This window comes from Antennarius striatus, chromosome 16 (genome assembly GCF_040054535.1).
Source record: "Antennarius striatus isolate MH-2024 chromosome 16, ASM4005453v1, whole genome shotgun sequence".
Lineage (NCBI taxonomy): Eukaryota > Metazoa > Chordata > Actinopteri > Lophiiformes > Antennariidae > Antennarius > Antennarius striatus.
In genome coordinates, this window is record NC_090791.1 from 11,128,280 (window position 1) to 11,152,293 (window position 24,014).

At 39.4% G+C, this 24,014-nt stretch overlaps 3 protein-coding genes and 1 long non-coding RNA gene across 4 annotated transcripts; 2 read left to right on the forward strand and 2 right to left on the reverse strand.

Moving 5' to 3' along the window:
- Nucleotides 1-3,362: 3,362 nt before the first annotated feature.
- LOC137610238 (jupiter microtubule associated homolog 1-like) lies at nt 3,363-11,340 on the reverse strand. Its single transcript, XM_068337736.1, has 5 exons — nt 11,149-11,340; nt 8,547-8,689; nt 5,790-5,938; nt 5,317-5,347; nt 3,363-3,874 (listed from the first exon to the last, which is right to left on the reverse strand). Exons 1-5 carry the CDS (start codon nt 11,202-11,204, stop codon nt 3,741-3,743), a joined length of 513 nt encoding a protein of 170 aa, XP_068193837.1. The 5' UTR covers nt 11,205-11,340; the 3' UTR covers nt 3,363-3,740.
- Nucleotides 11,341-11,468: 128 nt separating this feature from the next.
- On the forward strand, nt 11,469-12,577 carry LOC137609457 (uncharacterized). The gene is made up of 2 exons (XR_011038340.1): nt 11,469-11,583; nt 11,878-12,577. It is a non-coding gene; the product is annotated as an uncharacterized lncRNA (long non-coding RNA).
- LOC137609456 (small ubiquitin-related modifier 2-like) lies at nt 12,326-16,621 on the reverse strand. The gene is made up of 4 exons (XM_068336482.1): nt 16,465-16,621; nt 15,834-15,965; nt 13,704-13,775; nt 12,326-13,018 (listed from the first exon to the last, which is right to left on the reverse strand). Exons 1-4 carry the CDS (start codon nt 16,483-16,485, stop codon nt 12,956-12,958), a joined length of 288 nt encoding a protein of 95 aa, XP_068192583.1. The 5' UTR covers nt 16,486-16,621; the 3' UTR covers nt 12,326-12,955.
- A 655-nt stretch (nt 16,622-17,276) lies between these two features.
- On the forward strand, nt 17,277-23,975 carry nup85 (nucleoporin 85). Its single transcript, XM_068336035.1, has 19 exons — nt 17,277-17,428; nt 17,821-17,911; nt 17,997-18,162; nt 18,267-18,337; nt 18,422-18,465; nt 18,777-18,846; nt 18,969-19,090; nt 19,913-20,047; nt 20,354-20,476; nt 20,596-20,727; nt 20,815-20,921; nt 21,028-21,111; nt 21,245-21,310; nt 21,535-21,686; nt 21,780-21,897; nt 22,497-22,597; nt 22,846-22,997; nt 23,274-23,375; nt 23,795-23,975. Exons 1-19 carry the CDS (start codon nt 17,396-17,398, stop codon nt 23,891-23,893), a joined length of 1,968 nt encoding a protein of 655 aa, XP_068192136.1. The 5' UTR covers nt 17,277-17,395; the 3' UTR covers nt 23,894-23,975.
- The last annotated feature ends 39 nt before the right edge of the window (nt 23,976-24,014 follow it).

Genomic DNA, 24,014 nt, shown 5'->3' on the forward strand with positions numbered 1-24,014 from the left:
GCCCCAGTACCCAGGCGCGCGCACACATGCACGCACACACACACACACACACACACACACACACACACACACACACACACACACACACACACACACACACACACACACACACACACACACACACAGAATCTTAGGTCTCCTATGAACTCAACTTTCATAGCGTTGTAATTAATTCTGAAAGAACAAGATCTTCCACCTAAAATCTTCACAGATGAACCAGTTCAGATAAAATATGTCTATATATTGTTGGTAAACAGTAATCGTGTGCTTGGTGGTGAAACACAAGTTGTCCATACCTCAGTTGTTTTATTTTTATTATTTTTTGGCTCAAGATCCATCCATACACAAATTCTAATTGTTTAGATATTTTGTGATGTCTTTCAAACAAAAGAAATACGGTGGAGAAATCAAAGTAATCGCAAGGATTTTGATTTTCTCATTTTCATTACTTTTCCTGAATATAAATATACTGAATGAAAATATCACACTGTATCACAGTAAATATGTGTGGATTTAATGCTGACAGGCTTTTGCAGTCCTGTATATAAGGTGATGAGCATTGTCATTTGAAATGACCTCAGCAAATCCATTAACATTGAACTATCCTAAGGGAATTGCAAACTCCCCGTCAATAACATCAATAAAGGCTTTCATAGTCTTTAGAACCAAATTATAATACCTCACTCACCACCTGCTGTCTCTCCTGTTTGCCTGTGGGACAGAATAAAGAGGGTCCCTGTCCGTCCCATTGCTCTTTACCCCGTCTGTTGGCCTCCTTCGGTCTCATCCAGTTAAGAAGATGCAATGAGAGGTAGAGCAGACGCCATGAGGAGGGCTTTTTATGATCACTATGGAACTGGCTCTGTCCATTTGCCAGCCGCTGCTTCCTGTTTAGGGGTTCTGGTCTGTGGGAAGCAATATACATTTTTAAGGCTTTCAAATTACCAGGATGCTCAGCATCGGGTCACAAAGAGGACAGGAAGTTAACAACAATAGAGCAAAGGGAGATCATTTAATCATCAGAACAGTGCATTAGGATGCTGAGCAACATATTAATGGTTTATTTCCTCCCACAATCCTGCTTCTTCCTGCCTGGCATAGCTGCTGAGTCAGTGCGCTATGAATGGGGATGCTGATGGGTCGATTGCTTGCTTACTTGTTGTCACACAGACGTGACTCACCCATTCTCCCCACTTTCTCTCCACATGCACACATCCTGAGATCTCCCAGAAGACACACAAGGCCTCATCTGGACTGCACATGGCATAATGGTTCTGTCAATACATCAGAGTTGTAAATGAGAAAGGATACTCACACATTCATCAGTTAAATAACTCAGCATATGGCTGGGGGGAGGAAAATGCTAATCTCTTGTCTTTAAAGATTAGAAGCATGATCAAGGTGGACAGGCAGGAGAGTCTGTTTCCAATGTGAGTTACAGATCAGCCATTGACCAGAATGAAAAATAAAAACTTTTGGGGGTTTTTTGCATTTGTTTCAAGCTAACAAACAAAAAAATCAGTTGCACAGCAAAATATATTTCCAAAGATACATCAAAAATAGAGCAGATTCAAGCTGAGTTTGTATCTTAAAATATAATGAAAGACAAATGGCTGTCTCTGCAGCTGCGCCGCTCCAACATCCTGGAATTCTGCCAGAGCAGGAAGTTCTTTTCCTGATCTTGAGTGACCTCTACATGCTTTTTGCTGCAGATGAGGGCTTCAAACACACCTCCGTGTGCCACACAGGCTGATTTATGCTTTGAAGGAGGATGAATTGTAGATAGGGAGTCTGAGAGAAACTATTCTGATCATAACTAGGTTTTCATTTTGTTGTCTGGTATGCAGACACAGAGCACAGATGTTAGAGAGATGCAGAAATTTCTGCAGGTTTTTTATTATGGATATGATCAAAATGATCATATCCATCATTCCCTCTAATTTCACAATACACCATGTTACCCTTGCTTAAAGAGGACTTGCCTTCTAGTCTCCTTAAGCTTTGCAGTAACAAGCTTAAAGATGTCGTCAAGTCAACAATAGTCGTCATCAAAAGTCTTAACAGTTTAAGACAGTATGCCTTCAAAATGGGACGATTGTAAGGTTAAAAAAATTCCAAGGAATTACAAAATGTGCCACAGTGTTTATTTTTAGATTTTACTTGAATAGTTTATCTAATAGAATAAATTACTAAATGATTTTTTTCTATTTTTAGTGATTATAATTAATCTGTAAAAAACAACCACAAACTTTTGAACCACACGCCATACACAAGATTCCCACACATTTCAAACCTGGAAACATGCTCAGACAGAAGCTGGCTATTTTTGACAATTTCTCTATGACAATTGTATTTTCAGACTTCAAATTTCTCACAAATGTAACCAAATCTCACTTATTACAAATATACAAATTTCATACTACCTGCACCACATAGAGTACAGATGTTCAGCCAGATTTAAGAAAATTTTGTTCTCATTTTTAAAACAGTAATGTTTCATCAGAAAGGACATTTCTAGCTCCAAATATTTTTTTGTATTTCATGGTGTGCTGTGATGTCATTTCCTTTTTTAAATTCATACAAACAGGGAGGATGAATTCAACATGTTTTTCTTGTTGAAAGGTTGGGCTGATAACGATTTTATGAGATGTAAAGCAAGTAAAACATTGCTTTTAAGATTTTTTTCTATTTGAATGTTTCATATACTGTATATGTATTTACATATAATTTGTCAAAAAACGTTTTTGTACTTCACAATATAATGATTAAAATTATTGACTCCAGTTCCAGCAGTGTATTTGTACAAGCTCTGATTAATTTGTCACATCACTGGGTACCAGGCAGTGTTCCTAAGTTCAGAACCCACTCAGTATTCTCCTCATTGCTCGGAACGCAACATTTAAGATATAACCAGAATTTCCAAATAAAGCCATCTTTTTTAAGGAGCGCTGTCAATGGTTGTTTCAAAAGTAACATTACTTCACTTTTTGATTTATACTGTTGTTTCACAACTAAGGTTACCAACAAAATTAAGATGTCTGTCTTGAATCAGTTATCATGCAAAAAGAGCCAAATATCAAACATGTGATGTCATGAAAAGATAATGCAGTTTCATTTTGGCAGAGGTGGAGGCAGCTTTATCTGATAATTTAAGCTGGGCAGATTTCCAGCCTGTCTCAGCTCTCCAAGTTCTAAGTCTGCAGGTTAATGTCGCTGTGCAACTACAAGTACCGAACCATGTATGCACAGGAAAAATAAGAATGGTAATAAATAATTAAATGGATATACAGTAATACTGACACTTTATCTGCACTATTCTATGTCTTAACAAGAAAAAAAGCCAAAGAATCAGCAACAGGAAATTCATATCAATCTTTATTGTACTTAGAAATACACGCATCAAATCTTTTTTGTCATTTTTTTTCTTTAACATTTACAACAGGGAAGAATGAGGGACAAGCTAGACGTCATGCCTTTCCCAGCAGGCGCGATGCACTACAGGATGGGCTGGATGGAAAGGGGGAAAGAGATACATAAAGTGCTTTTGTCAACAGTTTTCTTATTTTAATAGAAAAAGAATCAAAACAAAAGGTTTGAGGGTCCATCGATGTGACAGCAAGTGTGCGTGCGAAGTAGGTGAGGATGGAAAAAGGTGACAGATCGATGATGGGGGGGAAGGAGTCATGGGGGTATTTATCTTTAAAAAATAAAGCGTTTGAATGGGGGGAAAAAAAGCAGTCTCAACCCAGGATGAGGCTGGACTTTCCACCAGGTGGGTTTCTTCGGTTCGCAGCGGCACTGGCACCTCCCGATGGTTCAGAGGGTTGTGGAATCTCCTTCTGGTCTTGCTCTTGCTCTTCATCGTCAGGACATTCTACAAGGAAGTAGTCCACATTGATTAAATGCTTCCATTTCTATGGAATACTAGATGTATAAGTAGCTCAACCTAACACATTCAAACACTGAGATGAGTTACTGCTGGTCTGCTTGTTTAGCTTTGCTAGTTTTCAACAACAGTTACTTAACCATTCAAATTCTATCGTTGGAATTCAAAATAATTCTAGATCTTAGCTTATATAAAGTAAAAGAAGAGAGTGCGCAACGAGAAACTAATTTCTTTAGCAAGGCTGACTATCTTTCTCACAACTACAAGTTACTGGTTTAGCTACCATAGGTCTTTTCTTTTGAGTGGATTTAATCTAGGTTTTATAAACAAGATAGAATTTCATATTGACCGCAAGTTTGATCTCACGTGTTCTCACTGCATTTAATACCGCTGTTTGTTGGCAATGGAAATTTTAAAAATTAAATATAATAAGAGCAATAAATATGGGGGGTTTGACGGCTGTTTTCCAGTCCCACATAATATCAATTGCTACATGTGTTCCATTGATCAAACACCCAGTAGGCTGGAATCATTTTTTGACTTAAGTGTGTGAGTCGGATAGGTGTGCTCCTCCCCTCATTGAATATGCATTTCAGGAAGGGTTGTGCAAACAAAATGAAGAGAAAAGTTAACAGAGCATGATTAAATATTCCACCTGTGTTAACTGGTCACATGATCTGTAACTGCTGACAAATAAAAATCGATGCAATTTTTAAATTATATTTTACGATATCTGAAAGTCAAAATCACTATGAAAATCAATAAATTTTCATTTTCTTTTATATGGATGTTTAAATTTGTAGTTCTCTCGTCACTATGCATAGTAAGACTATCTTTTTTGTGAATGTGTACATTGCCAACCATGTACTAAAGAAAAAGAAAAAAACAGAGCAGTTGACTAGTCACGCTGTAAATACCCCTCAACTTTTAAATGAATTTAAAAAATTTAAAAACACTTCAGAGGGCACTGCATTCCAGTCAGATTCAATGTTGAGACAAATGAGAGTAAATTCTAAATGAGATGTGCGGTCACACCCTCCATTATGTGCAGAGCCAGCCACTCTTATAAACATGCACCTGGAGGTTAATAAAAAGCTTTTCGAACTAAGTGAAGTCTGCCATCAAAGAACAGTCGCTTGACTGCAAACCAACACCACATCATGACAGAGAGAAACCACATTACAGAAACCATGTGAGGCTCGAAAGGGAGATTTTATATTGGGGAAAATAACCTCCCCCTATACCAGGAGAATGTGGGATAAGACCCGTCTCCACAATTTGATATGTTAGAGACAGGAGAATGAAATTACCAGATCTGCTAGTGAAACATAGAGCTATTCACTGAAAAATCGAAGTCATGCACAGCTGGTTTGAGAGTGGCAGAATCTTAAAAGCCTCTTTAGAAACAGTTCAGGAATGAAAATACTTACCATCGTTTGCCTGTTCTTGGCCATTTTCAACCTACAATGAAAACATAAGACAAAGCTATCAGATACTGTTACTGACATAAATACCTTTGAGTAATCCTATATCTGAATCTCAGCAGTTTCATAACATAGTGACCTGAAAACAGCAAGTCTGTAAAAAGGAAAGAAGAAAAAGAAAGAAAAAAGAAGTCTGATCAATGTCTCAAAGCTAAAATAGATGGACAGAAAACTTCCCTTTCCAATAATTTGAATGAATAAAGTTCTGTAGAAAACACAGATTACAAAATGTCAGTGAGGAACATCTATCAAATAACATCCAGGGTCAGTTTCACATTGATGGATAAAGCTGTCCTTCCCCCGATGAATTTTCCACTGAGCTGCTTGGAATTATATTTAATCTGTGACTGCTTTTCAGCCCCAAACTAGGCTGTGGCTCTGTTTTGGAAACAGCTCCCGTCAGACTGAATGAGAGATACCTCTTGTCTCTGGTTCCAAACCATGGCTGCTCCAGAGTTGTGGATGGTGGTCAGTTCCGGTTGAGGATTCTTGGGGAAGAGGAGGGGCTGCTGGCACCGCCTAAGTGGGGCTGAGGGTTCTCCACAAAGGGTTCCTGTTGGTGCACCAGCTATGAAGGTGGAAAGACAAATGTAAATAGCAAGAAACTAATTAAAGCCTAGATCAAGTATAAATAACTATCCTTGATACAAATTATTTGTTTCTTTTAGGCACCCAAGTTTTTTTTCTTTTTAAAATGACATTATTACGCAGACCTCACAGCAGCAGAGTCACACCAAATGGACATTAATCCAATTACCTAAAAAATACTCTACTGTTTCCTACTTGAAATCCTAACTGTACTTAGCAAAATATTCATCTTCCCAGATTTGACAAAACATCAGCTTAATCTGGGAATTGGCCTGAAGTAACATCAGCTAAAATAACTGAGAACCAACAGTAAACACCAACAAATCCGCTTGGCTGACAGTCATAGAAGCAGACATACAGTGGACAGCTTCCAGGCAGACAAACTAATTGCCAAAACTCATAACCATGTGGTGCTGCATGCTGACCAAAGCCTCACAAGCTAAAAGCGTGGTGCTCTTCCAGTGACCCATGAGGGTAAAGACAGTCTGTGTCAAGACGAGGACAATGCTGCTGAAGGGGTTTAAGACAAGACATTGTTATGGAAGGGGCGATGTGAATCAATACTGTTGAGAGCCTCCATAAGAGCTCCTTCATTACTGGCTCCACATTTCTGAGACTGATCAATCTGCTGGACAGTGAGCAACAAATAGTAAATAGGAGATCAAACCAAATTCATGGTCTACACAGTGATGCATTAGGCCATCATCATAAAAACACAGCTTTCTATTTAACATTATGAATCTTTTGGATTATTATTATGCATTTGTTATAGTCTGCTCCCTCTTTTATTTCCTTTCTTATTTCTACTTTGGATCAACTGTGTGATGTGTGACAAAAGCTTCAAGAAAGCAACTGAGATGAGCTGGAAATGCTCTCCGTGTTAACATTAACTTGAGCTTTAGGGAACTTGAACCAATTGTAAACTCTGGTATGTGGAATCTAGGGATTCCAAATCATCTTGGGACAAAATCATTATGATTCATTTTGTTTGCATATTTGTTTTGTAAAAGGCTGGATGCTTGGATATGTTGTGCAGAGCTGTGGTTGAGAAGTGTAATTTTGTTTCCTAATTCAATTCCTTCAACTTTTGCTTTGCTGTATCCTGATTGGTCAGTATACTACTGAGCTGTGATTGGATAGTACTCCCTGCTCCTACATCAGTGGGACAAGATCCATTTGAACTCTTAACTCTACTTAATGGTTCTGTTTTGACATAACCATAATTTTCTCTTAAAATATCCAAACAAAAAAGTGTGAAATTGTTCAACCTCAAGTTTTTATCCATAGGAAGTGAGAGTGCTGTGCATCATCCACATCCTCAGTTTACTGGTTAAATGTGGATTTTGTACCACACCACAGATTGTACATCTGTTTCCTATAAAAACATGTCACAATTTAATAACTAAAAAGCCGTGACAATGACAATAATTCTAAATACTATATTTTCAGCGAAGCAAATATTACAATATTCTTGTGAGGCTGCTGAGTGGCTTAAAAACAAAAAAGACAGAAGAATAAAGTAGTAGCCAATCACAGCACAGCAGGACTCAATCCAGACCAAAATGGGTCAGGAAAGACAAAACCCTGGAGACATGCATTGAGTACTACCTGATTGCAAAGAAAGAAAACCTGTTTATCTGAAGTAAGACTTCACGTTCATGTTACAAACATTCCTGACGCTCCTAAGAAATTTAAAAATAGAGACCTTCACACACTAAATGTCTTCATCCGTGCATATCCATTCAACAAGGCCAGAAATCCTCAGAAATTGACCTAGAGGTCAGAGGGTAGAGTCTGATTTTAGGGTAGATTCCTCATTTGTCCACACACTCATGAAATTTGATACACTAAGTACAGTTTCCTACAAAGCGGCCAGTGTGAAAACATGTGATCCTTAGCCAGGGAGAAACTGAAATGGAATCCTACAGCTGCAGGCTTGAACCACCGTCCTGAAAAACTTGATCTAATATTTAAATCTTAATCAAATGTGTAAAAATTCCTCTTTCATTAGAAGCGATAAAGAAAACACAATAACCATCAACTCCCATAAGATTCATTAACCTCAGATGATCAACTGTTTCTTTTAAAACTTTGTGGCTGTGTGCCTACAGTGACCTTGACAACTGAGAGACATCTACAGGCCTCAGATACCCTATAAAGCCACAGAATTCACCAACTAACACATTTTCATCTGACCTACTTCTTACCATTGAGGGCTGATCCTCAGCATATTTAACAAAGACTAGCTTCAAATTACCCTTAGCCCAGTATAACACATAGTTTGGCTATTAGTCTTGTGGGTTCTTCATTTTGACAAACTAGATGGAAAAATGCTAAATAACAGCAGTTTGTATCTTTTCCTAGCTCATGCTTGAAGAATTAGTTTCATGTGCTTTTGGCTTACTCAAGCCTGCTGGATCCCTCTGACTTTTTAAGATTCAATTTACCTTACATTAAGTGATTATAGGCCCTCTCCAGTACAAAACATATCACTTTTAAAGTTAGTGTTAATCTTATCTGTGTTGCTGCTGATCCGTCAACATGACGATGAACCAAATTAAGTTTGAGTGATGTTAAAACGAACTTACTGGGTGGATTGTTCCTCCGATGAGCATGAGGGTCCTCAGGTTCTGCAAAAATGCTGGAGGCCATCTTGCTCTTACGCTGGGGAGTCGTATTGTCATCTGTGCCAAGGGAGAAGCTGGACTCCCCACCTGGTGGTCGTAATACTCTGGAGGAACAACAAATGACAAATTACAACTTGATTTGATCAGCAACCTGCTCCCATTGCCTACTCCATAAGTTAATGTACTTTTTTTTGTTCACATGACTGAACAAAAAAAAAAAAGTCAAAAATAAAATAAAGACTCCTCTGTACTCCACCCAAATGCTTTGATACACATACCACACATTCAAAAACACAACAAGGTCTCTGCTCTCTAAGCCCCGGCTGTCAGAGTATCACAAAAAGACAGTTCTGTCCAGCAGCTGACCCCAGTCACACCTCATCAGTTAGCTGGTTAGGTGCTGCTTCTCAGCGCACATTCCTGTCCACTGACTCAAACGGGTCCAGTAGCATTGTTACTCTTACATTACAATAGTCAATTAGATTATTTGGGGTCAGTATTTTATGACAGAGATAAAGGTTGAGGCCCACAATGAATGTAGGTCACCAAATAAATATACTGTGCCAGAACAACAATACAGAAAACATGTGTGTAGACCAATGCATGCTAAACAAAGACCACTTTACACAACATTCCTCTCACGACAAGCTCAACAAAAGCAACACAATATTGAAAAAAGATTCCCAGTAGCCTGGGTATGCTGAAGAACACCTGAAGTGATTTGTTTGTAAACCCCTACTGGACCCCTCGCTCTTATTTTCCAGTTACAGTATTTTCTGCACTATAAATCGCACTGGATTATAAGGCGCACCTTCAATGAATCGTCTAATTTAAATCTTTTTCCACATATAAAGGCATACTGGATTATAAGGGGCACTGTCGCTTTTTGAGAAAATTAAAGGCTTTTAGGTGTGCCTTGTACTGCGATAAATACTGTAATGCTCTTCTCCTGGGTGTCCATGAAGCCACCAGCTGACACATTATGCAGCTGTCCAAGGGCCAGGCGGACAGACAGGGGTCCAAAAAACAACTTCGCCTTTGAAATAGAACTACACGGAGAGAAATCCATGCAGCTCAGACTGCATCCGTAAGAATCTTTCTTAATCAGTGCTCGTGGCGATTCTGTACTTGTGTCTGACACACTTGGCTTTAACAGTAATGTCTCGACCAGACTTCGCCTCCCAGCCAGATAGGATGAGCTCATGCTTTCCACACCAATTGTGATGGGGGGAAAAAAAGCTTTTAGCTGGCTTTGCTGCAGACCCCACCCTAGAATGAAACAGCAAATATCACCTAAAAGGCATGAATGTTCACAAGCTGAAGAAGAGCTTGTGTTAGGTGAAGCTATGGCTGATTCAGCTGAGCTCCAAAGCCTAAGACGGCATGTCTGATCAGGCTTTTGATGGCCTAGTAAGATTTCAGCCCAGTTCCGCTCAAGTTGCTGCTGCGCGGATCCCCTTTGGTCGGCTAGCAGCAGAGAAGGCCAGCCACTCGTTAGAGGGGCTTTAGGGGGCAAAAGCAAAGAGTTAAGGAAAGATTTACAAGCTTAACTCGCACAAAGCCCCCCACCCAAGCCCCAGCATCATCTAAAAAACAGCATGCGTCTACCACGACGCGTAATGACTGCCTGAGCTTTGACGCGATCTCTCAGTAAAGGCCAGCGGGACTGGTTCTATTTAGCATCTGTTTTATATGCGATACTAACGGAGAACCATGTTTGAATGTGCCACGATGTGAAGTCTGTGCATCCGTAAAGGAACAGGAATGCGTCCACAGGAGACGAACTGGAGAGCCATGACTGCGCGCTTGGAGGATGAGTGGCCCTCCAAACGCGGCTTTCCATTTAAAAAAAAATCAAGATCTGATAGCAGCTGTATCTATTAAACATACATTATATGAGTTTATCCAAACTCCTATTCCCTCTATAACTATAACCATGAGTCACATCGGTGATAATGACAAACGCAGACAAAGTCTAGTCTGGTATTCTTCCTGTAATCAATCACATACTTGAGTCATGAGCCGTAGCTTCGGTCCTTTTTGGAGAACTGCCACAAAACCCGCAACTGGATTGCGCTTTAGTCACAACTCCAGAGCCGCACGTTAGAAATCACCGCAAAACACGAGTCGAACTTGAAAGACGAAAGTTATTTTGCTGGAGGCCCGCATTCATTTAAATGGAAAAAAAACTATCTTGAACAATGCCTTGTTTTGTTTTGTTTTCAAGGAAAAACTCTTAAACAGCTTCGAGTTTTCTCCATTTTTCTCTCAACTGGCCTAACTGTGCCCAATTACTCTGTAACGGTCGTGAAGGCTAGCCTAACTTAATGTAGCTAAAAAAGCTACATGGCGCATCGGTCATCCCGTAAGATTAACGTAATTAGCAAGAAGATTTGACAGTTTAGCTAAATCCGGAAAAATCCCTCGCCATGTCAAACAGCGAGCGAACGTAAAGCAGCAGACCGCCTGTTAAGCTAACGCAGAAAAAGGCGTTTGCGAACTGAGTCTCGTCCGCATCGCACTTCTTTTGTTCCTCCATGAAAAAAAAGAAGACTTCTTTTACCTAGAACTGCTTTTAGCACCGGGGCTCATTCCTTGAAAGGTGGTGGTCGTCGTCATCTTTATGGAGTGCTTCTTTATCTTGTTATTAACAAAGAGTTAATGGGAAACTAACACAAAAAAAGTCCTTCTCCTTCCCCGCAGGAACGCGACAGGATACAGACTCCACCCGACACTGACAAACATCACGAACGTCGGGTCCGTTCGTTCTGCGGTGCCAGCCCAAAAGATCCCGCCCACCAGCGCTAGACCTGTTTTGATTGGTCAAAATATCACAGACATCCTTCATCATTGGACAAAACCTCAACTCGCTTCTCTTGTTGGTGGCAGGTCTCGACTTCATGTAGTTGATGCGACAGTCCACAGCCCCGTGGGCTTTTTCACGGATCTTTAGCATGAATCATGACCAGCAGCAGAATGCCGAGAAGGGGAAGGACAAGTATGGGCAAACATTGACCTATCGTGATCTAATGTCTGTTGACCACTCTGCATTTTTTGCGTCTTTTCCGCAAAAAATGCAGAGTGGATTTAAAAACAGTATACTGTATTTACTTGCTCAGTCTGTGTTGTGTAAAAACAACCTGGATTTTGTTCCTTAACTGTTCATATGTTCACTACTAGCAGAGGCAGAACGAAAAAGATTAAAGCACCTTAAGTTTAACTGGTGACAACTTTTATTTGCAATGTTTTACACAAGTAAATTCTGTGTACCCTCATCTTGTACTGACTATAGTAGTAATCCTCCCCCTGTTGGACTGGAACAACCTTCAGATGTCATCCTATGGGATGTAAGTCAACAACTCAAGTCACAACAGTTTGAATTTGTGACTAAATGGGTGTTTGATTTCAACTTTATCCCGTTTTTCAGAGGGATTCGGTGATGACTTGTTGCTGGCTGCTCATCCTATGGATATTCTGCATGAAGAATGCCAGATGCTCGATATCATTTGTGTTGCCTCAGCTGCGCCCTTCTTGTAGATGTTATTTTCTCTCTAATCTCTGTGCCTTTGTGTACAGGCAGGTCAGTTCGACAAGGGAGTGGTCATTTGGGATTAGTTGGATAGAGGCATCATGGCCTTTTCTGTAAAAAAAATTTCATATTTGAGACTGCTCACACAAACCAGTCAAGCAAGTCCAAACTACATGTGTTCACAATGATCACAAAACCTAGATAGATAAAATTAGTGAACATCTGGAAAAAGATTTTATTTTTACAGACACTTTAATAGACAATAGAGCTGTTTAGTTGAAACATCTTTTCATGCCTCCCATAATGTGAGGCACACAATGAATCAACACATTTCTCAACACATCCACTCTGATATAGAAACGTATAAAATCAAAAATATTTTCAGATGATGGCACAAACGACAATTCAGACTCATTCAAACCTGGGTGTATAGTTAAATGATAGGTCACATGAGAAGCGATATGCCAGACAACGATCAAGCCAAGCACAACAACTTCTGATCAGCTTTGTTAATCATCACTATATCAACAGTCCATTTTGTCTGCACAACCCTAGAAAATTCTCTTCAAACTGGGGAAAATCCTTTGACATTTCTGACAATGTAGCATAGACAATAAAAACTTGAACTCCGGCCAAACTTGTGATTTTTTCACAAAAACACAAGAGAAAAAAACCAATGATGTTAATAATATTATCAATTCCAGTTAGGAGTAGCACAGAAATGACAAATCATTCCACAAAGAATTCTGTCAAAACAATTGGGCCAGCAAAAAAGCAGCTACTGTGCAAAACTGGGACAGTTGGTTGGGTCAAGAAGGAAAATGCTGAATCCTGCGATTAGTTAAATCCAGCCTCCCGTCTGTTGGTGAAACACGTCAATTGTATCTTCATCTTCCATTTCCAACTGTTAAGATAGAACAAAAGGATGTAAACTCATGTCATGTGACTTTTAAGAATTGTGTAATCTCTGCTGTGTTTAATAGCCAGCTAGTCAGAATCTTGTGCTATTATCTAAGTAGAAAGAGATATACTGTACTGTATGTGTAGCTTAGGGTGATGGAGGGGAAGGGAGGGGTTACTGTCAGGATGTTGCCTGAAGGCTAACGGTATGCTCGACACAAACCCACATTTGTTTTCATATTCAAAAAGGCCCCATTGTGAGTGTTGTGTACACAATGGGTCAGCATTGCTAAAGTAACTTGCAAGTTGTGTTCGCTGTGTCTTAAAATCTATAATTAAGTTTCAGATTGAACACACGTTCAAGACCACAGCAACTCAATATTAGTTGTGTTTTTGGACAACCTGATGTGTCTGGAGTCAGCTTAAGTGGGTTTTGTGTGGAGTACAGCTTCGTTTTGGGCGGTTTTAATAACAAGTTTTGGACTGGGGACCGGAAATCGCCAATTATTATGATCATCATTAAAGGATTTATTTATCCATTTAATATAATATCTACACACACAGGCGCACACACACAGGCGCACACACACAGGCGCACACACACACACACACACACACACACACACACACCTATTTAGTACATTGTTCGGGAACTTCGAGGTTTGTTTGTTCCAAGACTTCACACATACCTGTGCTGGTGTGTCGTTCTCATTTATTGGCTGTCCATCAAATCTGAACCTGATCTGCCTCATTGTAACTCCCTGGAGATACAAATGTATAAAGGTTTTATCATTTGCCATAAAGAACATTTGCCACATTCATTTCCATAAACTGTTAAAAAGACATTATTAAACAGATGTTGACCAACTTCTTAACAGTTAATATAATATAATAAAAGTTTAAAGCATTTCAGTCTTCTTCTTATCCCTTTAGCTTTTCCCTTCAGGGACCAAACAACATCGCTGTGAGATTAAAAAAAACAACAACAAAAAACCCCCCAAAGAAACAAGCAAGCAAATGAACTAACTAACTAACTAACTAACTAACTAACTAACTAACTAACTAACTAACTACAGTAACTACTATAACTAACCAGCCTACCAGCCAAAATGACTAATATACTAGGCAAGTCAAAGGAAAATGTGGTCTGATTTATGAAGATGTAAGAAAACTGTCTTGAAAAGGCAGAAAAAAAATAGATCCATGAAAGAATTGTTTAAGGTGAAACTAATGAAGTTTTCGGGTCATAGAGAAATGATGAGAGCAGAAATAATGGAGAACATCTGGTTCTGACTGTAACAGTCATGTATCTTTTGCTCCGCTGGCAGTCTACGGAATCGGAACTCGGCTTCTACTTTTCCAGAAAATTGAATGCTCAGTGAATGCCAGCAGAGGACTGTTAGCTCTCAGGATGTTTTTGTGGTCATGACAGTAACTATAACTTTTAGAACTTGTCTGACACTTATTCCAGTGTTAACTCAATTAAATTAGTCATTGAACTTAGTCAGCATTCCTGCATCTGAATTACAGCATTCAGTCTAGTGTGGGACAAAATCAAAAGAGATTGAGTTCATCACTGCTTGTGAAAAAGAGGAGTTTGTAATTAACTTGGAATCACAGGATTATATAAGGAGGTTTGGTTGTGGAGGAGTGGGACAGTGGTAAGGCCTGAGCTGGTGCAGCTGTGATTCATACTGATGCTGCAGTCCTCAATGTGTTCTAGCTGAGCTGGATCATAGCCAATAAACAATGAGTAAGAAGTTTGTAAAGGGTTATTAAAATGTGTGTTTATTTTAGTTGTTAGTGTTTATTTTTGATCGTCTGGCATACTGCAGTATCTTTTGGGGTGTTTAGATGTGACGTGTTTAGGATTGAACTATGGCCTTTGAGAAACATTTGCAGTCAGTTTAAATATAATTTTAGTGTTAAAAAACAGCATATGGGATATTCAATTTTTGCTGTGGAAGAAAAGTTTTTTAAAAAAGTGTGAAAAGGGAAGTAATTACTTTCATTAAAAACATGCATACTTCAAAGTGAATCACCTCAAACCTTTAAAATTATTTCTGTATGTTATAAATCCAGTTTACCTGGCAACAAATTGCTATAGTCAGAAGAATCCTAAGATCTAGGTCACAGGCTTCATTCGTGACCGACTGGGTGGTAACAGAGGGAGGCTGGTGATCCCTGAGTGTCTCATTTTGTGCCTCCAGGGAGTCAACGCCATCATTTGGCTTTCTGTGTTTCTATTTTACTCCCCCTCCTTCCAGTGACTTTGTTAGTTTCACATTTTGATAGAATAAAATCAGTGGGTGGTTTTAGGGAGTTCTTGCTACTACCTTTCAAAAACATAAGGGTCCCATTGTAAATGTCACTTTTTTCGATGATGTGCAGAGTCATCCAACCAGTAACTCCTGTTTTCCAGGTTTTTTTTTGTTCAAACGAAATGTAACAAAAACGTTCTCAAGTTTTGCTCAAGCTACACTCAATTGAAAGCAATTAAACCAAAGTCAACCATGCAAAAATATTACAACCTGAAATAACAACATAGAGGAAAGAATATTCACTGCATTGCAGATAAATCTTCAAGTGGTCATATCCACAAGGAGAAAATGATGCATGCTGAGAATCGTAATGCAGCTGTGATCGTGCCATTTGTCAACTTCTGTAGTAAAAATTCCATTCAAATATAGTTTCATGACACAAGTGCACATCCAGTTGGAGCTGTGTTCCTCCAGTTTGGGAGTCACTAAATTAAGACCTGAATCTGAACATTAAATCAATCAGTTGGTTGTTGTGTGCTGATACCATGTCATGCCCACCTGTCTCTCGCAATAGGCTCTCATGAGTTTGATGAGCGCCGTGTGTCTCTTAATCTTGAACTGCACCACAGACCCATCTTGCCCCGTTACCTTTAAGTTTAAGTGTTCGTTGCTTTCCGTCTTGACCGCTTCCTGCCAAAAAAAAAAAAACCCCAACTGTTAAAATTGGCATGAATAAAACCATAACTGGAATAATGCCTGACTGATTAGTTAGTCATTCAACAACAATTTTTACTATTGCACATTTAATTACAGCTATTTCCCTGGGGAAATTGTCTTCGTTTACAAGCTGAAAAAGTTTCCCAGACAGTCTCACATGTTTGATGCAATGACAGCCATTCTCAGCAGCATATTAGAGCTTTCTGCTCTGACTTTCCTTCACACACAGTCTGCTGCACTGAGGATGACACCGGCTGGTTGGATGTGCGCTCAACCAGAAAATGATCTGCGCGCCGCTGAATGCGCGTTCACAAACCTTCCGGTCTATGAAAGTAGGTAGGTAACGATAGTAGTTGAAATTTTGCTCTTAACTTTAAGAAAATGCACAGAGTAGATGAGACTTTCGTTTTTCCCACCAACCTATATCCAATAATTCTACTGAAATTTATTTATGCGATTAAGAGACACTCACCTTTGGTTTTTCATCAGCCATACTCACTCTTTTGGCGCTTCTCTATGCTGCCGCACAAAGAATACAAGTGCGCGCACGTACTCGCTCCCGTACTGATAACTTCAGGTGAACGTGCGCGCCCACGAAACAGTGCGCGTCCACAACACTGGGCTTTGACTGGCTACGGATAGTCACAAGGATGAGAGCGCTATCTGGGCATGGGCGGGAGAGTCCCAATGCGCGTTAAAGAAGACGCTCACCCCTCGTGAACGCGCACAGCGATGTTTTTCCTTTTGTTGTAAATGTTCAGCGTTACTCTACACATATCATCACTCTGTGGAACACTCACAGTTTTCCAAGGTTCAGTCATCATGATCATGATGATGATGATCATAGAGTTAATTTTACATGCTGGGAATGTAGTGTTTGTACTTTTTGTTGTTCTTTTCAGCGGCCATCTTGTTTTCTCTGTTGCTACTCTGTTGCAATGGAGTACAGTACTTCAAATGAACATTTTGTTTTTCTTATGGTTTGTATCTCAGAATATGATTCTTATTCTGAGCAGAATCCATCAAAATAGTGTTTTTCTTTTTTGCAAATGATAACAGGGAAAAAAAAGTATGTATAATATAGTTATGATTTGTAACTTCCTACTGTTGTGTAAACCTTAGAGTTACTAAATATACACGTTAATTAACTTAGTAATGATGTATTCTTTGGTTATCTCCATTATTCTCTGCAGAAACCCATAATGAGAGAATCAGGTTGTGGAAAATCAGGCAGGAGTAAAGGCAGACTTTCTGTGACGTCATCACACATGCGCCACAGGGACCTCAGAAATGAATGATTGAAGCGCGCGAGTGGTGCTGCGTCTGAAGTGTATTGCGTGAGCAGTTTACAGCTGAATAGTCAGTTATTCCACATTTAATCGTATTCTCTATCTTGTTCCTTAATGGAGGAGGTAGACGTGGAGCCTGCGACCACCGTGAGTAGTCGCTGAGTTGTTTCCCTTTTCTCTGATAGAGCAACGTTGCTAAAACGTTAGCTTAACATCGCAGCGCTATAACGAACTGTCTCATTGAGCTGTACTGAATGTGATAACACATCAAATCCCACCTCGCGTGGTAAAGTATGTCAAACATTTGATGGTTAATAGTAAAGAAACATGTCTCCATTACGTCAAAGATGTCATAATAGAACGTTTAGAAATACAGTAATTTTAGTGAACTGTTTGCTGCTTAAATTGGTATTAAGAGCAGGATGTAAGTTAATACAGTATAAGGGAATATGCAGTACTCCAGAAAACAGGTTGAGGGGATAGTGTGATCATCCCATATCTAACTTTGTGTGTCCCTCACTGTGTGTTTTTGGATTTAGAATATTCCTGCTGTTGGTGCTGGAAAGCACTTGGGATTTTCATGGGGTCCTGGCGATATCCTTTTGTATGAGACCCATTACAAAGATTCTGGTGTGTGAAAATATAATTCCACAGTTTCACAGTGTCTTGCTCCCCCTTAGCTAAAATCAACCTTTCATTTTTTACTTCTGTCCAGGTTTTTCAGGTGCTTCAGGATCAGGATGTCCCATCATCCACGAAGTTAGGAAAGACGAGGACATATACTCCCCCATTTTACGCAAACTTTTCAATGAGTCTCATCACATCTTTGTTGGCCTGCAGACAATTGGAGATGACGTCCCCAGTAAAAACAAAAAGCCCCAGTAAGGCGATGTTACGATCCAGTGTTCTCCATTGATACAACGCTTTTTAGCAATAAGCTCCCACTGAAATGATCGTATGATTTTGTCTCTGTGTTATCCTTTAGATTTGTCAGCATCAGTAAAAACTACAGATCTGTAATTCGAGCATGTATGGAGGAGCTTCTGCAAGTTGCAGGTGAGACACGACTAATTTAGATATTTTAGTTTCTAATGTTTTCTAATAAGGGGTAATGAATTTAATCTTTTTTCATTTTTGCAGTTTCCACAAAAGTTGCAGAAGTGGCAATGCACCATGGAAATCAGGTATTTTCCATCTATGTATGTGATACTATGTACAGATACATGACATCCTAACCTGAAAGGCAGTCATACAGGACACCATGTGTATCTGTGTTAGTGTTATCTTTTTGTTGACTTTTATCATATTTGTGACAATAGCGTCACACAGCATTAAGGTAAAGGCTGTAAACCTGAGAAAAACATTTCACTTTTTTAAAAAAGTGAAGGAACTGCTTTTGCTGAGATGCCAATGAAGAGGAGTATGTGTTCATTTCTGACTAAAATTAATTTTGAATAACTTTTTTCTAACCTCAGACTCTTTTTGTGTGTCATAGGTGTCAATTCTGTTGGCCATAGAACTGATCTGGAATCTGTGTGAAGTGCTTTTCATTGATGCTGCTCCCGGTTAGCTGAAATTCTGTACTTTTAGTTTATCGCTCTTCACCTTCAATATATGATTCATAACTTCTTTGAAACCATGAACAAACCTTGACATAGAGGTCAGCTGTGTGTTTGTGTGTCCTCAGCTGGTTCCCTGCTGCTACACCTCCTGGACTGGGTGAGATTACACAAGGCTGATGTGGATGAGAAAGCCAAACAAGTGCTGCAAATTGAGAGCCCTGCTGAACACCGTGACTACTGGGATGTGGTAGGTGCTGTGCAGACACAAGTATTCTGACCAATTCAATCTATGCTGCACTCAAAAATCAGCATACAGACCAGCCCTCATCATTTCATTTATCTGTACAGGTATGCCTCAGCTTACATCATTTTGAGTTTAGTTGTTCTTGATTACACTTCGGTTTACAAAAAAAATACAAATCAAGTTTACCTAATTTTAATTAACCACAAATATTGAAACCGTAACATCCGTAGAAAACTGTTAAAAGCACATATCATGTTAGTCTGTAATAAATAAGAATAAAAACATATTGCATCATCATAAAGTACGTACGTATATTTCCACTAAGTTAATTGTGATTCCCACGATTGTTTTGAATTCAGAGAAGTTTATACACTATATCGTCTGTTTATCAGCTACTCTTTCATTCTCAGTCATTTGTTACTTAAATTAGTTTTCTTACTATTTCAAAATAATAGTAATTCCTGTATTTGTTTTATAACCTTGAAAAACTTTTTATTTTATCATTCAGAAATAAAGTGTCCACAATGTATGGTAAATATTGCCAAATTTCTCTACTAGATTAAAAAATAATATTTGTAAGCTGAATTACATTTATATTAACCATAAATTATTGAAAAGAATTCATACATAAAGTACAGTACAGGACTGGAAATGGTTATTTTTGGTGTAGTCTGGAGACAAGTTAATTCAACATAAATAGTTTTTTGTCTTACTTTGTATCTCCTGGAACCAATTAACGGCATTGGGAGAGGTATACGTTTATAAATTTATTGTCTTACATTGAGTATGAGATCTCAGTTTTATTTTTTGTGTCTGGTTGTGTAGGTGGTGAGTTATGTGATGCAGGGCAGGTTGGAGGAAGCCAGACAGATGCTTGTGAAGCAAGCCACGTTACAGCCAGCTGCCAGGAGCATGTACAAGTTGATGGACTCACTTCTCAGCAAAATGCCCTTTTACAATGTAAGAAAATATTTTTATGAATCTTCTCCCCAGAATGGATTCACAGATGGTTCATGAATCAGCTATAAATGGAATATCCTTTCTTCATCAGGTGGAAACGTTTTATAGTCTGTTGTAGATTCATATCCCATTATCAATTTATCACTTAGACCAAGCAGATACCAGCGCAATATGGACACTCAGCGGATTGTTACAGTGGTACCTGATATCATCTTCAATGGGACACAAACACAGGAACAATAAGATTAGCTCATAGCCCAACCAACGCAGGCACTCACCTCTGAACTTCCTGTGGTTCTTCTTCAGCCTGGTGGAACCCAGACGCTGACAGAGTTCGATGTGAAATGGAGACACTGGCATGAGGAGGTGGATCGATGTCTGCAGGACAACTCGTTTGCCAGCAACAAACACTTGGAGATCATTTGCAAGGTCAAATAAATTATATTTATAGAGTAATGTGGTATTGATATTTCAGTGGTTTAAGCATGCAGTCCTCTTAAAATATTGGAAAGGTTGTGTTATTTTAATTTGTATATATTTATATAAAGATCCTAGTTGGGGATGAGGACACTTTGCTGGAGCACAAGGAGCTGCTGAGCACCTGGTATCACTTCCTGGTCACTCGTCTCCTCTTCTGTCACCCAACAGTCAAACCCATTGAGTTACACTATTATGCACAGGTACACAACACCGTCTGTTGTTTCAGCACTCCGTCTCTCTGCCCACTGTTACTTATTTTCTGTTATTTATTTTTGCGGATGCTGCAGTCATGTATGACCATGTTTCTGGACTCGAGGAGTGTTCCTGAGCCCCTGGACAGCATCTTACTTGGTGCCTTTGAGTTTGACATCCATCAGGTCATCAAGGACTGCAGGTGAAGCACCAGATTACATTGATCCTGGCATTGATGCTTCCAACAAACCACGTGCTTATACAAACAGTCTCTAAACTTTACCTTTCTCCCATTTGGGTTTCTGTAGCATCGCTCTCAACAACTGGTGGTTTGTGGCCCATCTGACCGATCTGTTGGATCATTGCAAACTCCTCCAATCTCACAACCTACAGTAAGGGCTCTTTTTAGATGTGTTTGTGCCCCCACTGACATTTAATTCAGACATAAAAAGATATAACAAGATTGCAAACTTAATTTAACGACATGCAATTCTTGTTTGTGTCTGTGTGTGTCTGTCTATTCAGCTTTGGTTCAAACCTGAGAGAGTTCCTCCTGTTAGAATATGCTTCTGGTCTTTTCACTCATCACAGGTATGGTTATCTCATGAAGTCTGATTATGGTATGGAAAAAAATTAAAACAATAATATAATATAGTTATTACATAATAACCTGATAGTACAAATTAAAAAAAAGAAACCCAATCTCTTGGAGGATATTTCTTCAAATTTCTCAAATTAAAAATTCTCTTGATTTATTTATTAGATGTTGTGAAACACCAGACAGATGAAGGACATTTTTGTGTGTTTGTGTGAAGTCTGTGGCAGCTGGCCGTGGACTACTTTGACCATTGCCCAGAGTTTGGTCGCGTCTACTTGGAGCTGCAGATCGAGCGCGTTCCTTTAGAGACGGAACACAAAGCACTGAAGGTGCTCAGGATCTGTGAGCAGAGACAAATGTCAGAGCAAGGTATGGCTCATCCTCATACTTCATGATTTTACCACAGTTGTCTGTTGTCCACCACAGTGGGCTGTTGACCTTTAATTTCTCATCTCCTCCAAGTGCGAAGTATCTGTAAGATCATGGCTATGCGGGCCCTGAGGAACAACAGACTGGGCTCGGCTCTCTCCTGGAGCATCAGGGCCAAAGACGCTGCCTTTGCCACTCTCATCTCAGAGAGGTTAGTACCCTTGACATTTTTATTACCAGGCTGCAGATAATCAATTATGAATTTTGTCTGGAAGTGGCACAAATCAAATTTTCTTTTGAAAGATAAGATTTGAGTCACTTTCATATGTGATGAATACGTCACCATTCAACATCAGTCATCGTCAGCCAACATGTTGACACGTCTAATACATTGTGATGTGTGCACGGCTGCCTTTTGGGATACTGATGTGTTCACACTGGATACAGGTCAATATTTACAGTCAAGGTAACAAAATCTGACCTGAACTAAAGACTGTAGATGAACAATAAGGCTTGTAATGTGAGCCTCATTCATATAACATAGAAGACATTTCAGTGCATTGTTGTTGGTGTTTGACCTGGAACATTTTGCTCTAATAATCTATCTGGAAGAGTCTTTTTTGCTAGCAGGTTTGAAAACACTCAATTCTATGTCATCTCACAAACAACAAAAAGGATAATTTTTGAATTGATGATACCTGAACCACACACCTGCTCTTTCTTGTTCCTATTATTTTTTTGTCTCAGATTTTTTCTTCCATTGTGAAACTCATGTCCTGTATTTTATGTTTATGTGCATGTGTGTGTCAGGTTTCTACAGGATTACTGCATCAGAGGGACCTTCTCTGATTTGGATTTGATTGACAACTTGGGTCCAGCAATGCTTCTCAGTGACCGGCTCACGTTCCTCGGTATGAATCATCTTAACTTCTATGGGTGTGATGACACATCTATGAGGAGATAAGCCATGGCAGTCAAGTTAAATGGCTGGACTCTCAACTTAATGTTAATCTGCAGAAGAAGTTTCATCGCACATGAGGAAAACTAATGATGAGGACAGTAAATACATCCTAAAAGAATGAAAATGACAGTTATCAAAAGTTATATCATGGTATAACATCTGCAACAATAACATGATTGCTTTTCTCGCCTTTCATAGGAAAGTATCGTGAGTTCCACCGGCTTTACGGAGAGAAGCGCTTCGGTGATGCGGCGAAACTGCTCCTCTCCCTTATGACAGCCAAGATTGCCCCCAGAAGCTTCTGGATGACTTTGATGACCGATGCTTTGCCACTGCTGGAGCAGAAAGAGGTTGGAAACTGTTTGAACTTGTGTATTTCTGAGATTGCTGTCTCATTTTGAAATTTAACTGGGAAACCCCTGGTGTTCTTAAGATTTCATAAAGCTTACAGACGGGATATTAGACTTACAGTGAGAATCAGACCTTCTTGTGACCATTCAGCTGCTGCACAGAATGGAAGAAAGCCGCAAACGGACAGTATGAACAAGACGACCTGCAAAGAAGATGGTTTAAATTTTTTCTAAAAGGTTTTTTTTTTGTTTTGTTTTTCTGTTAAAACCTTTTAGGTGATCTTCTCTGCAGAACAAACCCATGAGCTGATGTTCTGCTTAGAGGAGCTGACATCCTCTGTGAACAGCACAGGTCCCGGCTCGGACAGGCCCATGCAGGTGTGCATGTCCACACGCAGCATGTTTGCTATGAAACTACATTTTACTTCCTGGTTTAAACAGCTACTGTACATGTGTTACATAGGTGATTGTTTCCAATCCAGATACACACAATTGCTGAACCTTGTTGTGAGCCCATCTTTCCTGAGGCTCATTACAGTTTATTCAATGGATAGATTCCGTCCATTAGGTTTGTCAACCCATAGTATGCTCAAGACCGTGATGCCGTTCAGACATTCTGAACAGGAGACTAAGTGCTTAATATCTGGTTCAAGTTGATGTTTGAATGGTGTGGACCCAGCCAAGGCACTGCTAGATGTGTACTCAACATGCTCAAACACATTAGGTTTACACTGCGTTTGTCTGCAAATATGGGTCAAAGACAATCAACTGCTCTGATTAGATGAATGTCATTTCAGGGCGAAGACATGGAGATGACCAAAGTGGAGCTCCTGAGACTCGCTCTGGCTCGGAATCTAGCTATGGCCATAGTCAAAGAGGGAACAGTGGAGGCGTGAATGTCTTATTTTTTATTTTGTACTGTACATAATATTAAATGATAAAAATGTCCTCTTTAATAATAAAACACTTCAAACAATACAGATTGTTCTATAATCTGACTTTTTTTAATTCTGTATT

What these genes read in the sequence shown, in the direction of transcription:
- LOC137610238 (XM_068337736.1), bottom strand. Translation starts at nt 11,204, where the DNA reads ATGACGACGACCACCACCTTTCAAGGAATGAGCCCCGGTGCTAAAAGC. An exon ending in TCGGAGGAACAATCCACCCA is followed by an intron (nt 5,939 to 8,546) that starts GTAAGTTCGTTT and finishes CCACCTTCATAG; the next exon opens with CTGGTGCACCAACAGGAACC. An exon ending in CCAAGAACAGGCAAACGATG is followed by an intron (nt 3,875 to 5,316) that starts GTAAGTATTTTC and finishes ACTTCCTTGTAG; the next exon opens with AATGTCCTGACGATGAAGAG.
- LOC137609456 (XM_068336482.1), bottom strand. Translation starts at nt 16,485, where the DNA reads ATGGCTGATGAAAAACCAAAG. An exon ending in TGGCTGATGAAAAACCAAAG is followed by an intron (nt 15,966 to 16,464) that starts GTGAGTGTCTCT and finishes TTTTTTTGGCAG; the next exon opens with GAAGCGGTCAAGACGGAAAG. An exon ending in GAGCCTATTGCGAGAGACAG is followed by an intron (nt 13,776 to 15,833) that starts GTGGGCATGACA and finishes TTGTATCTCCAG; the next exon opens with GGAGTTACAATGAGGCAGAT.
- nup85 (XM_068336035.1), top strand. Translation starts at nt 17,396, where the DNA reads ATGGAGGAGGTAGACGTGGAGCCTGCGACCACC. An exon ending in AGTAAAAACAAAAAGCCCCA is followed by an intron (nt 18,163 to 18,266) that starts GTAAGGCGATGT and finishes GTTATCCTTTAG; the next exon opens with ATTTGTCAGCATCAGTAAAA. An exon ending in GAGACAAATGTCAGAGCAAG is followed by an intron (nt 21,687 to 21,779) that starts GTATGGCTCATC and finishes ATCTCCTCCAAG; the next exon opens with TGCGAAGTATCTGTAAGATC.